Genomic DNA, 14301 nt, shown 5'->3' on the forward strand with positions numbered 1-14301 from the left:
TGAAAACATGTCTAATTATTAACCATATGTCAAAGGGACATAAATATAGACTATTGCTCATACAAAGAATCAACTCACCTAGGCCTGCCTTATTCTGTTGTGCTTCTAGCAAACTTAACATTATTACAAAAGCCTGTGATTATCTTTGTTATAATTAACCTGAAGAAATTGATCGAAATCTTGCTTTCTCTAGATGGAACAATGAAAAACTCATTCTACTTCCTTCCTTCCTGCTGTTGTTGTTTTTAAAATGCATTATCCACTAATATTTTCTCAGAAAACTGGAGGAATATTGCTAAGCCTCAGTGGTATGCCTTTTATCATCCATCTAATGATTTCACAAACAGCTCTTTTGATTCATCAATTTCTCCCCCACAAAAAAGGTCTATATCCTCTTCCAAAGTTTGATTTTATTTCTCTCATCTTTTTATTGTTTTTCCAAGATTACAAAATTTTTTACTTTGCTCCACCTTTTGAGAGATTTTGGTCATTATACCAAACTAAAATTTATAGTGGATCTCTCCCACATATGCATGTTAGTCAATAAAGGAAATATGCCTTGGCTATGTAGTAGTGTATGTATGTAGAATATAGGTGACTATTCAATGTGAGAGGAATGGAATGAGACGGTACTATTGTGCTAACACTATAGTACTTTAAAATTTTTAGTTATTTTATTTTTAATTTATGAAATAAAACAAGCATTGCCATAACATGGTATAATAAGAAAGATGATTACACACAAAATTGCAAAACTATTATGTACAATTTGCTATTTCTTTTAAATATAATGTCATCATGAAATTTTTTTTCTTCCTTCCCTCCTCATTTACCCTAGAAATGTCCATCATTAGATATTAATAGATATGTGTTTGTAAAATTATTTTATTTATTAGTTCTTTCTCTGGATAAAGATAGCATATTTCTTCATATGTCCTTTACATACATCTCCTTCTATGCAAAGAAGAATATTTTTATAGGGTACATTCTGGAGTGAAAGAGGACTTCCCTGTAGCTGGAAGAGTAAAGTCAGGTCATGAAGGATATATTTGCATTTTGGCAGCCCTCCCTGACATGTCCATAATTGTTCACACTGTGTAAGAGGAAGATGAAGAAAGATTGTTAAGAAACTTTTTTAGTGTCTTTACCTTTGGTTGGTATTGGTGATGGTGGGTTGGAGTAAGAGGAAGTTGAAAGAATCTAAGGGGCTTTTGAATAATTTTATGTTTCTGTATTTGTTTATGGGTTCCATTGAATCCTTTGAACGTTAGATTTTTTCTGCAAGGGGAGAAACAAAGACTACCCCATGCTCAATACCAATATTATAGATTGGGCATCTATGGAGAATTAATATTGCATATCTTTGAAGAAACTTAAACAAAGCCATACCTCAGCTTTAATTAAGAGACTTTCATGGATTAATTATATATGGAATAAAAAAAATCAAAAAGAGAATCAGACTTTAAGGGACAAAAATCCCAGGCCATGAAATTCCAGAATCCTTGGTGCAATGGTGCAACATCTGTAATGAAGAAACAACAAAGTCTTTCCCACTAAGAACGGAAAAACTGTACCGGCTACTCATGCTATTATCAGACACACTTTTAGGAATGCTAGTTATAGCGATAAGGCACAAAAAGGAAAATAAAAATATGTATAAGCAAAAAAAAAGAAAAAGATTAACTGAAGGTGATTGTTTCAGAAAACCAAGGGGGTTAAATAAAAATATTAATCAAGACAATAGCGTCAGTAAGATACAAGGTACATCACAAAAATCAACAGTCCTAGCTATCATTAACAAAAGAAAGAGGCGACAAAATGTACAAAGCACTGTGGAATCAATCTACCAAGAAAAGCATGAGATTTAACTTAAAAACAAAAACAACAACCTCTAAACTACTTTCAGAAATCAATAGGAAAAAAGGAGAAAATTACATAACTGGAGAGATAACCGGTATATATTTGCTTAGTTGAACCAATAATGAAAGGATAAAATATTACTCAAAATTAATTTTTGTTAAATTTTATTTGATAGCAATATTAAAATGCCAATGAGCTATTTTACAGAATCAGAGAAAGTGATAAAATGTTCATAGAAGTCCAAGGCATGAGTTATATGAGGGAATTATGAAAAAGGAAAAAAGTCAAAGTAACACTTGCATTGTAAATTCTCAAATTATACATTACATAACTTAGAACTATGATAAAAGGCATATAATAAACTCGTGTTTGAGATATATGAGATACCAAAACATTAGAGAAGAAAGGCACTATTCAATAAAAAAAACTTGCTCAAATGATAGCAATATAATGAAAATGAAATTAGAGAAATTTCATCATATATTGTAAATGAATAAATGAACTAAAATAAACAGTGATAACACTGCTAACACCAGCTGGCATTTTTTTAGTGCTGAAAGGTTACTTTACATATAAATTATCTCATTTGAACCTTACAACAACCTATGAAGTAGGGTATACTAAATGCTATCCCCATTTTATAGAACAGGAAACTGAAAATAATAGCACCTCCCTTACAGAGTTGTTTTAAGGATCAAATAAGTTAATATTTGTGAAGTGTTTTGCAAACTTTAAAGCACAATATAGATCCTAGCTTTTATTCAGAAAAAGAAAAAGTAGACATTTTCTTTCAAAATTTTGTTTCTCTTTCAGAAAGCCTTTCTATTTCTTCCAGGAAAATTTTATGATGATTTTTTACGCCTACAAAAAAGAGGTTGAAGCATAGTTGAAGGCACCGAGGTACTGATACATGGCTGGTCTATTTCCATGCTCTATCTTATCCATTTTTAGGAGAGTTGTTTAGGAGATTTTAAAAATTAATTAAGCCATTATTTGGAGAAACATGACATGACTGTTAGACAGAGGTGCCTTTATTCTTGGTCTCCCTTTGGGAGAAACCACTCTTTTTCAACACACAGGTCCACAGAAACAATGGCAGAGCCTGTGTGCTGTCAAAAATAACAAAAGTCTCTGGGTTCTTGACACTGTCAACAACACTGTCATAGGTATCCATGGTTCTTGAAGCCAGTGAAGGAAGAGAAATGTAGGATGGGTTGCCCTCACAATAGGAACCTGTGGCCACTTCAGCCTCAAACACACAAATCGTGTTGTCAGAGTCAGAGGTCTGCCTGAGATTGTCTACCAAGTTTTTGAGGGTCTTGTTGAAGTAGATGCCATAACCATATTTGGAGTCTAATGGAAGAAAACAAATAAACAGTGAGAGCTGGGAAAATGAGTTTCACCTGAAAAATCACTTATTTGGATCCAAATATCTACCATTATCAATCATCCTAAGATCCACCTCACCTCACCTTTCACTCTCTGTTTCTATTTTCAGTCAAATACTCCCTCAAAGTTAAACAGAGTACCATGAAGCCTGACAGAGGGAATAGAAAGAACAATTTAATTAAGTTAATGTTGGACATGAGTCCCTTGGCAGATGGGTAATTCCTGGTACTATTACAAGCTCATTCATTAAGTCCATCAAAGGAATTTATTCCTTCCTTACAGTGATGAGAAAACTGAGATTCAGAGAAGCAAGACACTTGCCCAAGGTTGCACAGCATGCAAACAGGCAGAGTTCAAGATATTGAATTTAGATTAGTTCAAAACTTAAATAAGCAGCCAAGTGGCACAATGGATACACTGCTGGTCCTGGAACCAGGAGACCTAAATTCAAATTGAGCTTCAGAACTTTATTAGGTACATGTCTTTGGGCAAGTCACTTAACTTGTTTACCTCAGTTTTCTCAACTGTAAAATGGGGATAATAATAGCACCTATCTCTCAGGATTGTTGTGAGGATTAAATGAAGTATTATTTGTCAACCACATAGCACAATGTCTGGCACATACTAGGAGCTATATAAATGCTAGCTATGATTATTAGCTAGCTAATAATTAGATTATCTGACTCAAATTTAGTGTTCTTTCCATTTTACTGCATAACTTCCTCTCCAGAGTCTTGGTTTCCAATATGTCTGGCTCTTTAAGCAAATCTTCTTCAAGGAAACATTCTATCTTTATAGTGATTTAAGTTTTAAAAAGATTACCTTTCCCTTTCCCCTCCCAGGACCCTAGATTTGGATAAAGTCAGACAGACTTGAGTTAGGATTCTGGCTCGGCAACTTGCTAGTCAAGTGACCTTAAGCAAATCATTTCACATCTCTCAGTTTCAAGGGAGATAAGAAATAAGCATATATATATATATATATCTTACTAGGTGCCAAGGACTATGCTAAGTGCTTTTTACAAATATTATCTCATATATATATATATCTTACTATGTGCCAAGGACTATGCTAAGTGCTTTTTACAAATATTATCTCATTTGATCCTCATAACAACCTACAAAATAGGCACTCTTAATTTCCTCATCTGTTAAATAGGGACAATAACACATATCTCCTTCATTCCATCCCAAGGCTGTTGTAAAGGGAGTCTTTGGAAATAAAGTAGGATATAAATATGACATTCTGTGGCTATTATTATAACCACGGGGCAACATTCGATCCAATATTTTATGACTCAGGACAAAGAGAAAGCTATTTCCATTGATAAATAAGAAGGGAAAAGGACAAGGAGATTTGACTAGACCACTCTTCTACTCAAGAAGACCAATGAAAATGTAACTAAATCATAGAAGGCACCAGCCTTGAAAGGACCAAATGGGTCACTTAGTTCCAGATATGTGATGGAACCATATTAAACTGAATTAGGAAGATCAATTGCTAAGTTTTCAATGTGAGCATTTAAAGCTCAGAAATTGGCAAATACTACAAAGCAAAATTTGGTTTATTGTTTTCTTGACTGTCTAGTAATAAGAAAGCAATGAAGAGAATATTAATGAAGGCAGATTACAAATAATGGAATACCACATTTTTTTGAGTTGTTAAATATTTACTAGTACACCATTGCATAACTCATATTCAATTCATTTCCTAGTATAGAAGTTATCATTAGGGAAAAGTTGATGAGAAGGGAGATAAGAGAGGAGAAAGGATGCTAAACAGCTTTGTTCAGGTAAAGGTAGCCGTTTAGAAGTATGCTATTATTAAGGTAATGGAAGGGATTGAATTCCTGAGTATATAAAGGAACAAAGTTTGAAAAATGCTTTACCTACATGATTTCATTTGATTCTTACCATATCCCTGCAAGGCAGATGCTATTTCACTTATTAGATAAATAAGGAAATTGAAGCTCAGAAAAATTAAATGACAGGATGGATAGAGTACAGAACCTAGATTAGGAAGACCTGAGTGAAAATCCTACCTCTGAAGCTTACTGGCTATGTGACTCTAGGCAAACCATAAAAACAATAAATAATTTCATTAAAAATATACTACAACAATGAGAAAACATGCCAAAATTTTTGGAGGTAACCAAAAAAGCATTTAGGGAGCAATTCATATCTCTAAACATTTTCATTAAAACAAAAAGGAGTAGAACAAAGAATAACAACTGCAACTAAAAAACAACAATAAATGAATCTCTCATACACTTAAAATTTAATATCAAAATAGAAATCAAACTAGAATATCAAAATAGGAAATCAAAGGAGAGATGAACTAAATTGAAAAATTCTGAGTTTTTTTTTAAATAAAAATATTTTAAAACATATTTTTAAAAATAGAATAAAGTAGTCCAGCAATTAATTAACAATTTTTAAAAAGAAAGAAAACTAAATTACTACTATTTAAAAAGACAAATTTACAACCAAGGAAGAAGAAATAAAGAAACTATTGGGAGCAACTCTGACCAACTATATGTTAATAAAATTGACAGTCTAAATGAAATAAATGAATATTTACAAAAATATAAATTGTTTAAATTGATAGAACAGAAAATAGAGGACTAAATAACATTTGGAGAAGAAATTGAATAAGTCATCAATGAATTCATAATGAAAAAAAAAAACAGGACTAGATGGATTTACTAGGGAATTCTATCAAACATTTAAAAACAATTAATTCCAGTGCTACACAACCTGCTTGAGCAAAATCAGTAAAGAAGGGATCCTGCCAAATTCCTTTTATGACACAAATATGATCTTGATAGATAAATTAGGGAGAGTCAAAACAGAAAAATTATAAGCCAGGATCTCTAATGAATATTGAAGCAAAATGTTAAAGAAAACATTAGCAAGGAGACTTAAGCAACATATGACAAAGAATTTATTCCAGAAATGCATAACTAGTTCAACATTGGGAAATAAACAAACATAATTGACCATATTAATAACAAAAACAATAAAAATTGTGATTATATAAACAGGCACAGAAAAAGCTTTTAACAAGTTACAACATCCATTCCTGTTGAAAACACAAGACATTAGTAAGAAACAACTACTTCAACAAAGTTGCAGAATATAAAACAAACTCACACAGATCATCAGCAATTCTAATAAAATTCAGCAAGAACAGATAGAAAGGGAAATTTTTAAAAATCATGACAAACAGGAGAAAATATTTGGGAATCTACTTCCCAAGATGCACACAAAAACTATATGAACATAATTACAAAATTTTCTTTACATAAAGATATATCTAACTAATTAAAGAAATAGTAATTGTTCATGGATAGGCCAAGTTAACATAATAATGACAATACTACTAAATTTGATTTACTTATTTAATTCCCTATTAATCAAACTATCTAAGAATATAGAACTAGAAAAAATTCATGAGCTAAAATATAATTCATCTAGAAAAAATAGAAAGATTATTCAGTGGAACAGATCAGATATAAATTATCTAGGAGCAAATGAGCACCATTGTTTAGTATTTTATAAAATCAAAGATCCAGCTAATGGAGCTAGAATTTACTAATCTACAAAACTTCTGGGAAATTTGTAAAATAGTCTAATAGAAAGTAGGTATATACTGATATTTCACACCATAGACTAAAACAAACTCTAAATGAGACACATGATTTAAATATAAAGAATGACATCACAAACAAATTAGAAAAGAATGGAAGAAATTATTTGTCAGACCTATGGATAAAGGAAGATTTATAAGCAAACAAAAAATAGAAAATTTCATAGGAGATAAAATGGACAATTTAAAGTACATAAAATTAAAAGTTTTTGCGTAAACAAAGCTTTTTAAGCAAATTAAAACTAGAAGCAGAAAATTGAGAGGACAAGGTGTGAATTTTTGCAGCAAGATCCTTTGATAAAGTTCTCCTTAAGATATATCAGGAACTGATCCAAATTTACAAGAATAAGAGCCATTCTCTAATTGAAAAATGGTCAGAGGATATAAAAGAACAATCTTCAGAAGAAAAGCACTGATAACTAGAGAAATACAAATTTTAAAAAAACCTTTTAGGTTCTCCCATACACCCATTAGACTGAAAAAGTTGATCAAAAAAAAATGCAAGAGAAAAAAAAAAACATGTAGGAGGGATTCTGGGGAAATATGCATTAATGCACTGTTGCTGGAACTGTGAACTGGTCCAGCCATTCTGGAAAGCAATTTGGAATTATGCCCCTAAAGCTCTTAAACTGTGCATACCTTTTAACTCATCCTTATTGCTATTAGAGCTACACCTCAAAGAGATCTGAAAAAGAGGGAAAAGGACTGATGTGCTCAAAAATATTTGTAGCCACTCTTTTCATAAGTGGCAAAGACTTAGAAATTAAAGGGATGCCTGCTAACTGAGAGATGATTGAACAAATTATAATATATAAATGTGATGCAATTGTGTGCTGCAAGAAATGATAAAGAGATAATTTCAGAGAAACCTGGAAAAACTTGAATGGAAAGCTGCAGAATGAAGTGAGTAGAACCTTTGGGGAGATTAAATTCTAATGAGAACATTGGAACAATCAATTTTAAAAGGCTTAGAAAAACTTATCAACAATATATGTTTTTTACCAAGAGATAGAGCCGTGATGGTCTTAGAAGAATATTGAAGCAAACTGGGGAAGGGATAACATGGCTAATGCAGAAATTTGATTTCCTGAACTACCTATTTTTGTTTTTCTTGCTTTCTTAATAGGCAGGAGAGGGAGAAAATTTGGAATTTAAAAAATTATCTTATTTTTTTAAAAGTTAACTATTGTGGTTGTTGCTCTGAACTCAGAATATCTCCCTTTGAAGGAGTAGAAACTGTTCCAGGGAGTTTAATTGTATTCCTCTCTAGTTGCTGTGAAAAATATGCATTCTACTTGGGGATGAGAGTGGGGAAAGAGAATCAATGGATTGAAGATGATCTTGTTCATAGTCTATGCAAAAATAAAAGGAAAGAAAGCAAATGAAATTAAAGTTTTTTTAAGAGTTATTGACAAAAAGAAAAAATATTAAAGAAAATGTTGATATAACAATTTGTTAAATGACTTTACATCCAATTCTCCAAAGTTCCTTTGCAGCAACTGGATCAAAGGGACACTAATAAGGGAGCCAATCTCTATGTAATTGCTGAGATCTCTCTAACTTTTGTCTGCTTGTCAGTTCCCCCAGTGAGCAGGAGAAATTTCAAATTGAGACCTACCTAGAGGCATGGAATATATCCTTTGGAATCCAGCTTTGCTTACAAGATTGCAGAATTGATGTGGGACTTCCTGGTATAGTGTGAGGTTCAAATTGCCATTTGCTTTTTTACTCCAAATTTTCTTCTTCCTCTCTTTAAAGGCATTCAAAAGGAAGAGATTATGGACTGATTCAACCTATGAGCCAAAGAAATGAAACAAAGTGACAAAAGGAATGGGTGTAAGTAAGTAAGGAGGGTTGCAGGTTTTATCTTGAATCCCTCAAAAAGAAAAGGGTAAGAGACAAGCTTTTTTTTTTTTTTTTTTTTTTTCATTCCTGTAACATCTGGTCACTACTAAATCTCTAGCCCAATTTCCAGTAGGATTCAAGTTCCCAGAGGACAGAAACCATCATTTCCTCTGCTTCTTAAACATTTAGTGCCTAGCACATAGGAGGTATTTAATGCTTTTGAATTAAATTATTGAATTATTTTTCTCCAAAGTCTCAAACTTCTCTTCTACTCTCAATTTCAACTCCTAGCTCATTTCATTTGGAATGAACAAAAAAAAAATCTTTGTTTCAATCTTTGGCTTCAATCTTTGCCCTGTGAGCTTCCCATTTGCATTCTTCTCTCTCAACTCCACTCCTTTCTGTTCAATACCCACACATATATACATGCACAGGGTTTAACTCTCTAGTCCTACTAACTGGATACGTATACTAAAAGTATCAGAAGCTAAGTTTTTCATTTAACCACACCACCAAGATTTAAATAAAAAGTAATTTTTATTTTATTTATTCACTTAATAAAAAGTAATTAAATTGAATGAATATTAGTGAAATCCTCTCTATATTATCTTCACTTAAGTTATGGCTGTTACCTTTTGCACTTCCAAACCTGCTTTTTCAAACTCTTTCTTCTTTTCCTCAAGTTTCTTATCCTTGACAAAATGCTTCTTAATCAAATTTCCTTCTGGTTGGATAGAGAATGGTTGATCTAAACAGAATAAAAACAATACCTGAAATATCGATTGCTTTATGAAAAGACCAATTCAAAATCCAGATTTCATTCAAGTAACAGTAACCAAGGCCCAATTGAATTCTTCCCCTTATTTAAGGTAGGGAATGAATGGCTCGAAAGGTGGGGAGGGGAAGTGGGGGTTAGAAGGAAGAGCAATGTAGTCAAAAATGGAAGAAAAAGAATCAAAATGTTCAACGCAGTACTTTTTGTTGGAAGCAAAAAACTGGAAACAAATAAGGTGCCCTCAACTGGGGAATAGCTGAACACATTTTATATGAATGTAATGGATCTTTCTGGGCTGTAAATTGCAATTTAAATGGATAATAGGGAAATGTGCTAATATGAAAGGGCTGTAACCAGTCAAGATATTGAGTATAAGATATTCTTCTTTTTCACTGTGACTTTTTACAGCCCATCAAAGCTTTCAGCAACAAGAAGACAGAGCTGCTATATACACGAGCAATTTGAGATCTCAGTGGTAGTATAGCAGTGAATGTGGAGCTCGCCCCAAAGTTAGGATAGACATTGGTTCAAACACTCCTTCAATAGGTAATAGCTGTGCAACTTTAGAGAAGTCCGTAACCTCTCAGTTGCCCCAGGCCATTCTCTCTCAGCCTAAAATTAGCAAAGAATGAGCCAATCTGCAAGAATAGAGTACACCTGGGAGGTCCCTCTACCCATAAAATCCCAGGACAAATTCTTCTCCATTTCCTGATTTAGCAGCTGAGGAATTACTCTACCATTGACTATCTTCTCTTTCCTTGGAGTTATCCTCTTAGGTTGTTTTATTTTACTTTTTATTTAATATTTTTATTTCCCCAATTTTCTACAATTGTTTTTAAAACTCTGAGTTCCATATTCTCTCCTTTCTTCCTCAACCCCCCTTAAGAAGACAAATGCAAAGTTATGCAAAACATTTCCATAACTCAAATTGAGAAAGAAAACATGGATCTCAACCCTCCTCACTCCCCTCCCCAAAAAATCTCAAGATAAATAAGATTTTTAAAACAGTATGCTTCAGTCTGTATTCAGACATAATCAGTTCTTTTTCTGAGTATGGACAGTATTTTTTATCATAAATCCTTTAGAGTAGTCTTGGATCATTGTATTGCTGAGAATAGCAGAGTCATTCACAGACTATCATCCTACAACATTGCTACTTTGTACTTTGTACACAGTACATTTCAGTTTGCTTGAGTTCGTGAAGAACTTTCCAGGTTTTTAAGAGCATTATTTTCTCTTTGCAGATGATATGATGGTATACCTAGAGAACCCCAGAGATTCTACCAAAAAGCTATTGGAAATAATTCATAATTTTAGCAAAGTAGCTGGCTACAAAATAAATCCCCATAAATCCTCAGCATTTTTATACATCACCAACAAAACCCAACAGCAAGAGATACAAAGAGAAATTCCATTCAGAATAACTGTTGATACCATAAAATATTTGGGAATCTATCTACCAAAGGAAAGTCAGGAATTATATGAGCAAAATTATAAAAAAGTCTCCACACAAATAAAGTCAGACTTAAATAATTGGAAAAATATTAAGTGCTCTTGGATCGGCCGAGCGAACATAATAAAGATGACAATACTCCTTAAACTAATCTATTTATTTAGTGCTATACCAATCAGACTTCCAAGAAAATATTTTATTGATCTAGAAAAAATAACAACAAAATTCATATGGAACAATAAAAAGTCGAGAATCTCAAGGGAATTAATGAAAAAAAAATCAAATGAAGGTGGCCTAGCTGTACCTGATCTAAAATTATATTATAAAGCAGCAGTCACCAAAACCATTTGGTATTGGCTAAGAAATAGATTAGTGGATCAGTGGAAAAGGCTAGGCTCACAAGACAGAATAGTCAATTATAGCAATCTAGTGTTTGACAAACCCAAAGCCCCTAACTTCTGGAAAAGAATTCATTATTTGATAAAAACTGCTGGGATAATTGGAAATTAGTATGGCAGAAATTAGGCATGGACCCACACTTAACACCATATACCAAGATAAGATCAAAATGGGTCTATGACCTAGGCATAAAGAACGAGACTATAAATAAATTAGAGGAACATAGAATAGTTTATCTCTCAGACTTGTGGAGGAGAAAGAAATTTGTGACCAAAGATGAACTAGAGACCATTACTGATCACAGAATAGAAAATTTCGATTACATCAAATTAAAAAGCTTTTGTACAAATAAAACTAATGCAAACAAGATTAGAAGGGAAGCAACAAACTGGGAAAACATTTTCACAGTTAAAGGTTCTGATAAAGGCCTCATTTCCAAAATATATAGAGAACTGACTCAAATTTATAAGAAATCAAGACATTCTCCAATTGATAAATGGTCAAAGGATATGAACAGACAATTTTCAGAGGATGAGATTGAAACTATTACCACTCATATGAAAGAGTGTTCCAAATCATTATTGATCAGAGAAATGCAAATTAAGACAACTCTGAGATACCACTACACACCTGTCAGATTGGCTAAGATGACAGGAAAAAATAATGATGAATGTTGGAGGGGATGCGGGAAAACTGGGACACTAATGCATTGTTGGTGGAGTTGTGAACGAATCCAACCATTCTGGAGAGCAATCTGGAATTATGCCCAAAAAATTATCAAATTGTGCATACCCTTTGATCCAGCAGTGTTTCTATTGGGCTTATATCCCAAAGAAATACTAAAGAAGGGAAAGGGACCTGTATGTGCCAAAATGTTTGTAGCAGCCCTGTTTGTAGTGGCTAGAAACTGGAAAATGAATGGATGCCCATCAATTGGAGAATGGCTGGGTAAATTGTGGTATATGAATGTTATGGAATATTATTGTTCTGTAAGAAATGACCAGCAGGATGAATACAGAGAGGACTGGCGAGACTTACATGAACTGATGCTAAGTGAAATGAGCAGAACCAGGAGATCATTATACACTTCGACAACGATATTGTATGAGGACATATTTTGATGGAAGTGGATTTCTTTGACAAAGAGACCTGAGTTTCAATTGATAAATGACGGACAAAAGCAGCTACACCCAAAGAAAGAACACTGGAAACGAATGTAAACTATCTGCATTTTTGTTTTTCTTCCCGGATTATTTATACCTTCTGAATCCAATTCTCCCTACGCAACAAGAGAACTGTTCGGTTCTGCAAACATATATTGTATCTAGGATATACTGCAACATATCCAACATATAAAGGACTGCTTGCCATCTAGGGGAGGGGGTGGAGGGAGGGAGGGGGAAAAAAATCGGAACAGAAACGAGTGTCAATATAATGTAATTATTAAATTAATAAAAAAAATGAAAAAAAAAAAGAAGAAGAACTTGGATTAAGAACTGAGTTCAAATTACATACAAAAAAAAAAAAGAGCATTATTTTCCATAGTTCAATAATATTACACCAAAATCACATACCACAATTTATTCAGTCATTATCCAATTAATGAGCATCTCCTCAATTTCCTATTTTTTGCCTTGAAAAGAGAGCTGTTATAAATATCTTTGTACATATAAATCCTTTCTCTCTTAAAAAAAAAAAAAAAAAAAAACCTCTTTTGGGAGTCATGCCTAGTAGTAGTATTGTTAGGTCAGAAGATAAACATGATTTTATAGTCTTTTGGGCATAGTTCATATCTTTTGATCATTTATCAATTGGGGAATCGTTTTTATATATAAATTTGATTTGACTCATTTCCATACACATTTAAGAATTAAGGTCTTCATCAGGTATACTTAATTTTGGTCAAATTTTTTCACATAATGTGTCAAGAACTCATACTTAACAAATCACTAAAAGGACTTTAGGTAATGTTGACTGAGATAGTCTTGTATTATGTGTCTCTTGTATCTTGCTATTAATAAGACATGACTCCTCCACTCAAAAAAGTGTCCTTTTAAATATTCAAATGTTATAAAAGTACATGTTATCAATTAAATTCCAATCTAGTTGGGAATTTGATCATAAACCTTGATTTTTTTAAACTATTACCTCTATGCCTTTAAAGATATAATTTTTCCCTATGTGACTATTTCATCTACCTAATGAAACACCAAAGTTATATTATAATAACATTCTGTAATCTAATGAACCTTGATTCATTGGTTAATCAGAGGAAATTCAATAGCACAAAGGATAAAACTGAAATTAACATTTTAATTTTAAATTTTAGCATTTTTAAGGCCATGGGAAAATGGTCTATTTCAAGAAAAATAAATAAATAAAAAGTTAGCAGTCCTCTGATCAACACACAAATGCCAAAAGTAGCAACACAAAGGAGAATTAGGGTTTCTCTCACAAGTTTTGAATGACAATGGCACTTACCTGTTAGCCTACTGAACTTTTTCTTTGCATAGTTAATCTGCACATCCCACAGGAGATTTTCAATATGCAGCATCATAGGAATGATACTGTTCAATCTTCCCCTAATCTCTAGTGTTGCCTTCCCAGGGCTGATATCCTCAGAGATGGAGACTTCAAAGTAGTCCTTCATATGAGACAACTGGTCGTGCTCCTCTTTGCCAAGGTAGAAGATATGATTGTTTTCAATAAAGCGGCATTCCTGGGTCTGCAATAACTTGGCAATCCACTTTTTAGCAGCAGCCAGTTGTTCCTCATTGTTTCCTGTGAGGTGAATCAAAGGTAGTCTGGCTTCTTCAAGTGCAGCTGCTTTTTGCCCTTCTCTGGACCACTGTGGAACTGAAGAAATTACCATGAATAGAAATATTTGGATTATTTTAGATATCTGTATACATTTTGATCTATATCTTGCCCC

At 32.9% G+C, this 14301-nt stretch overlaps 1 protein-coding gene across 1 annotated transcript in view; it reads right to left on the minus strand.

Moving 5' to 3' along the window:
* Positions 1–2007: 2007 nt before the first annotated feature.
* Positions 2008–14301, minus strand: part of LOC127554139 (protein mono-ADP-ribosyltransferase PARP9-like) — a 44139-nt gene continuing 31845 nt past the window's right edge. The window contains exons 8-11 of the mRNA XM_051985406.1: positions 13851–14225; positions 9375–9490; positions 8516–8690; positions 2008–3213 (exon numbers count right to left, since the gene is read on the minus strand). Of these exons, the coding sequence (XP_051841366.1) occupies positions 2876–3213; positions 8516–8690; positions 9375–9490; positions 13851–14225 (1004 nt within the window). The 3' untranslated portion in view covers positions 2008–2875. The remainder of the gene's footprint in view (positions 3214–8515; positions 8691–9374; positions 9491–13850; positions 14226–14301) is intronic.

This window comes from Antechinus flavipes, chromosome 3, assembly GCF_016432865.1.
Source record: "Antechinus flavipes isolate AdamAnt ecotype Samford, QLD, Australia chromosome 3, AdamAnt_v2, whole genome shotgun sequence".
NCBI lineage: Eukaryota > Metazoa > Chordata > Mammalia > Dasyuromorphia > Dasyuridae > Antechinus > Antechinus flavipes.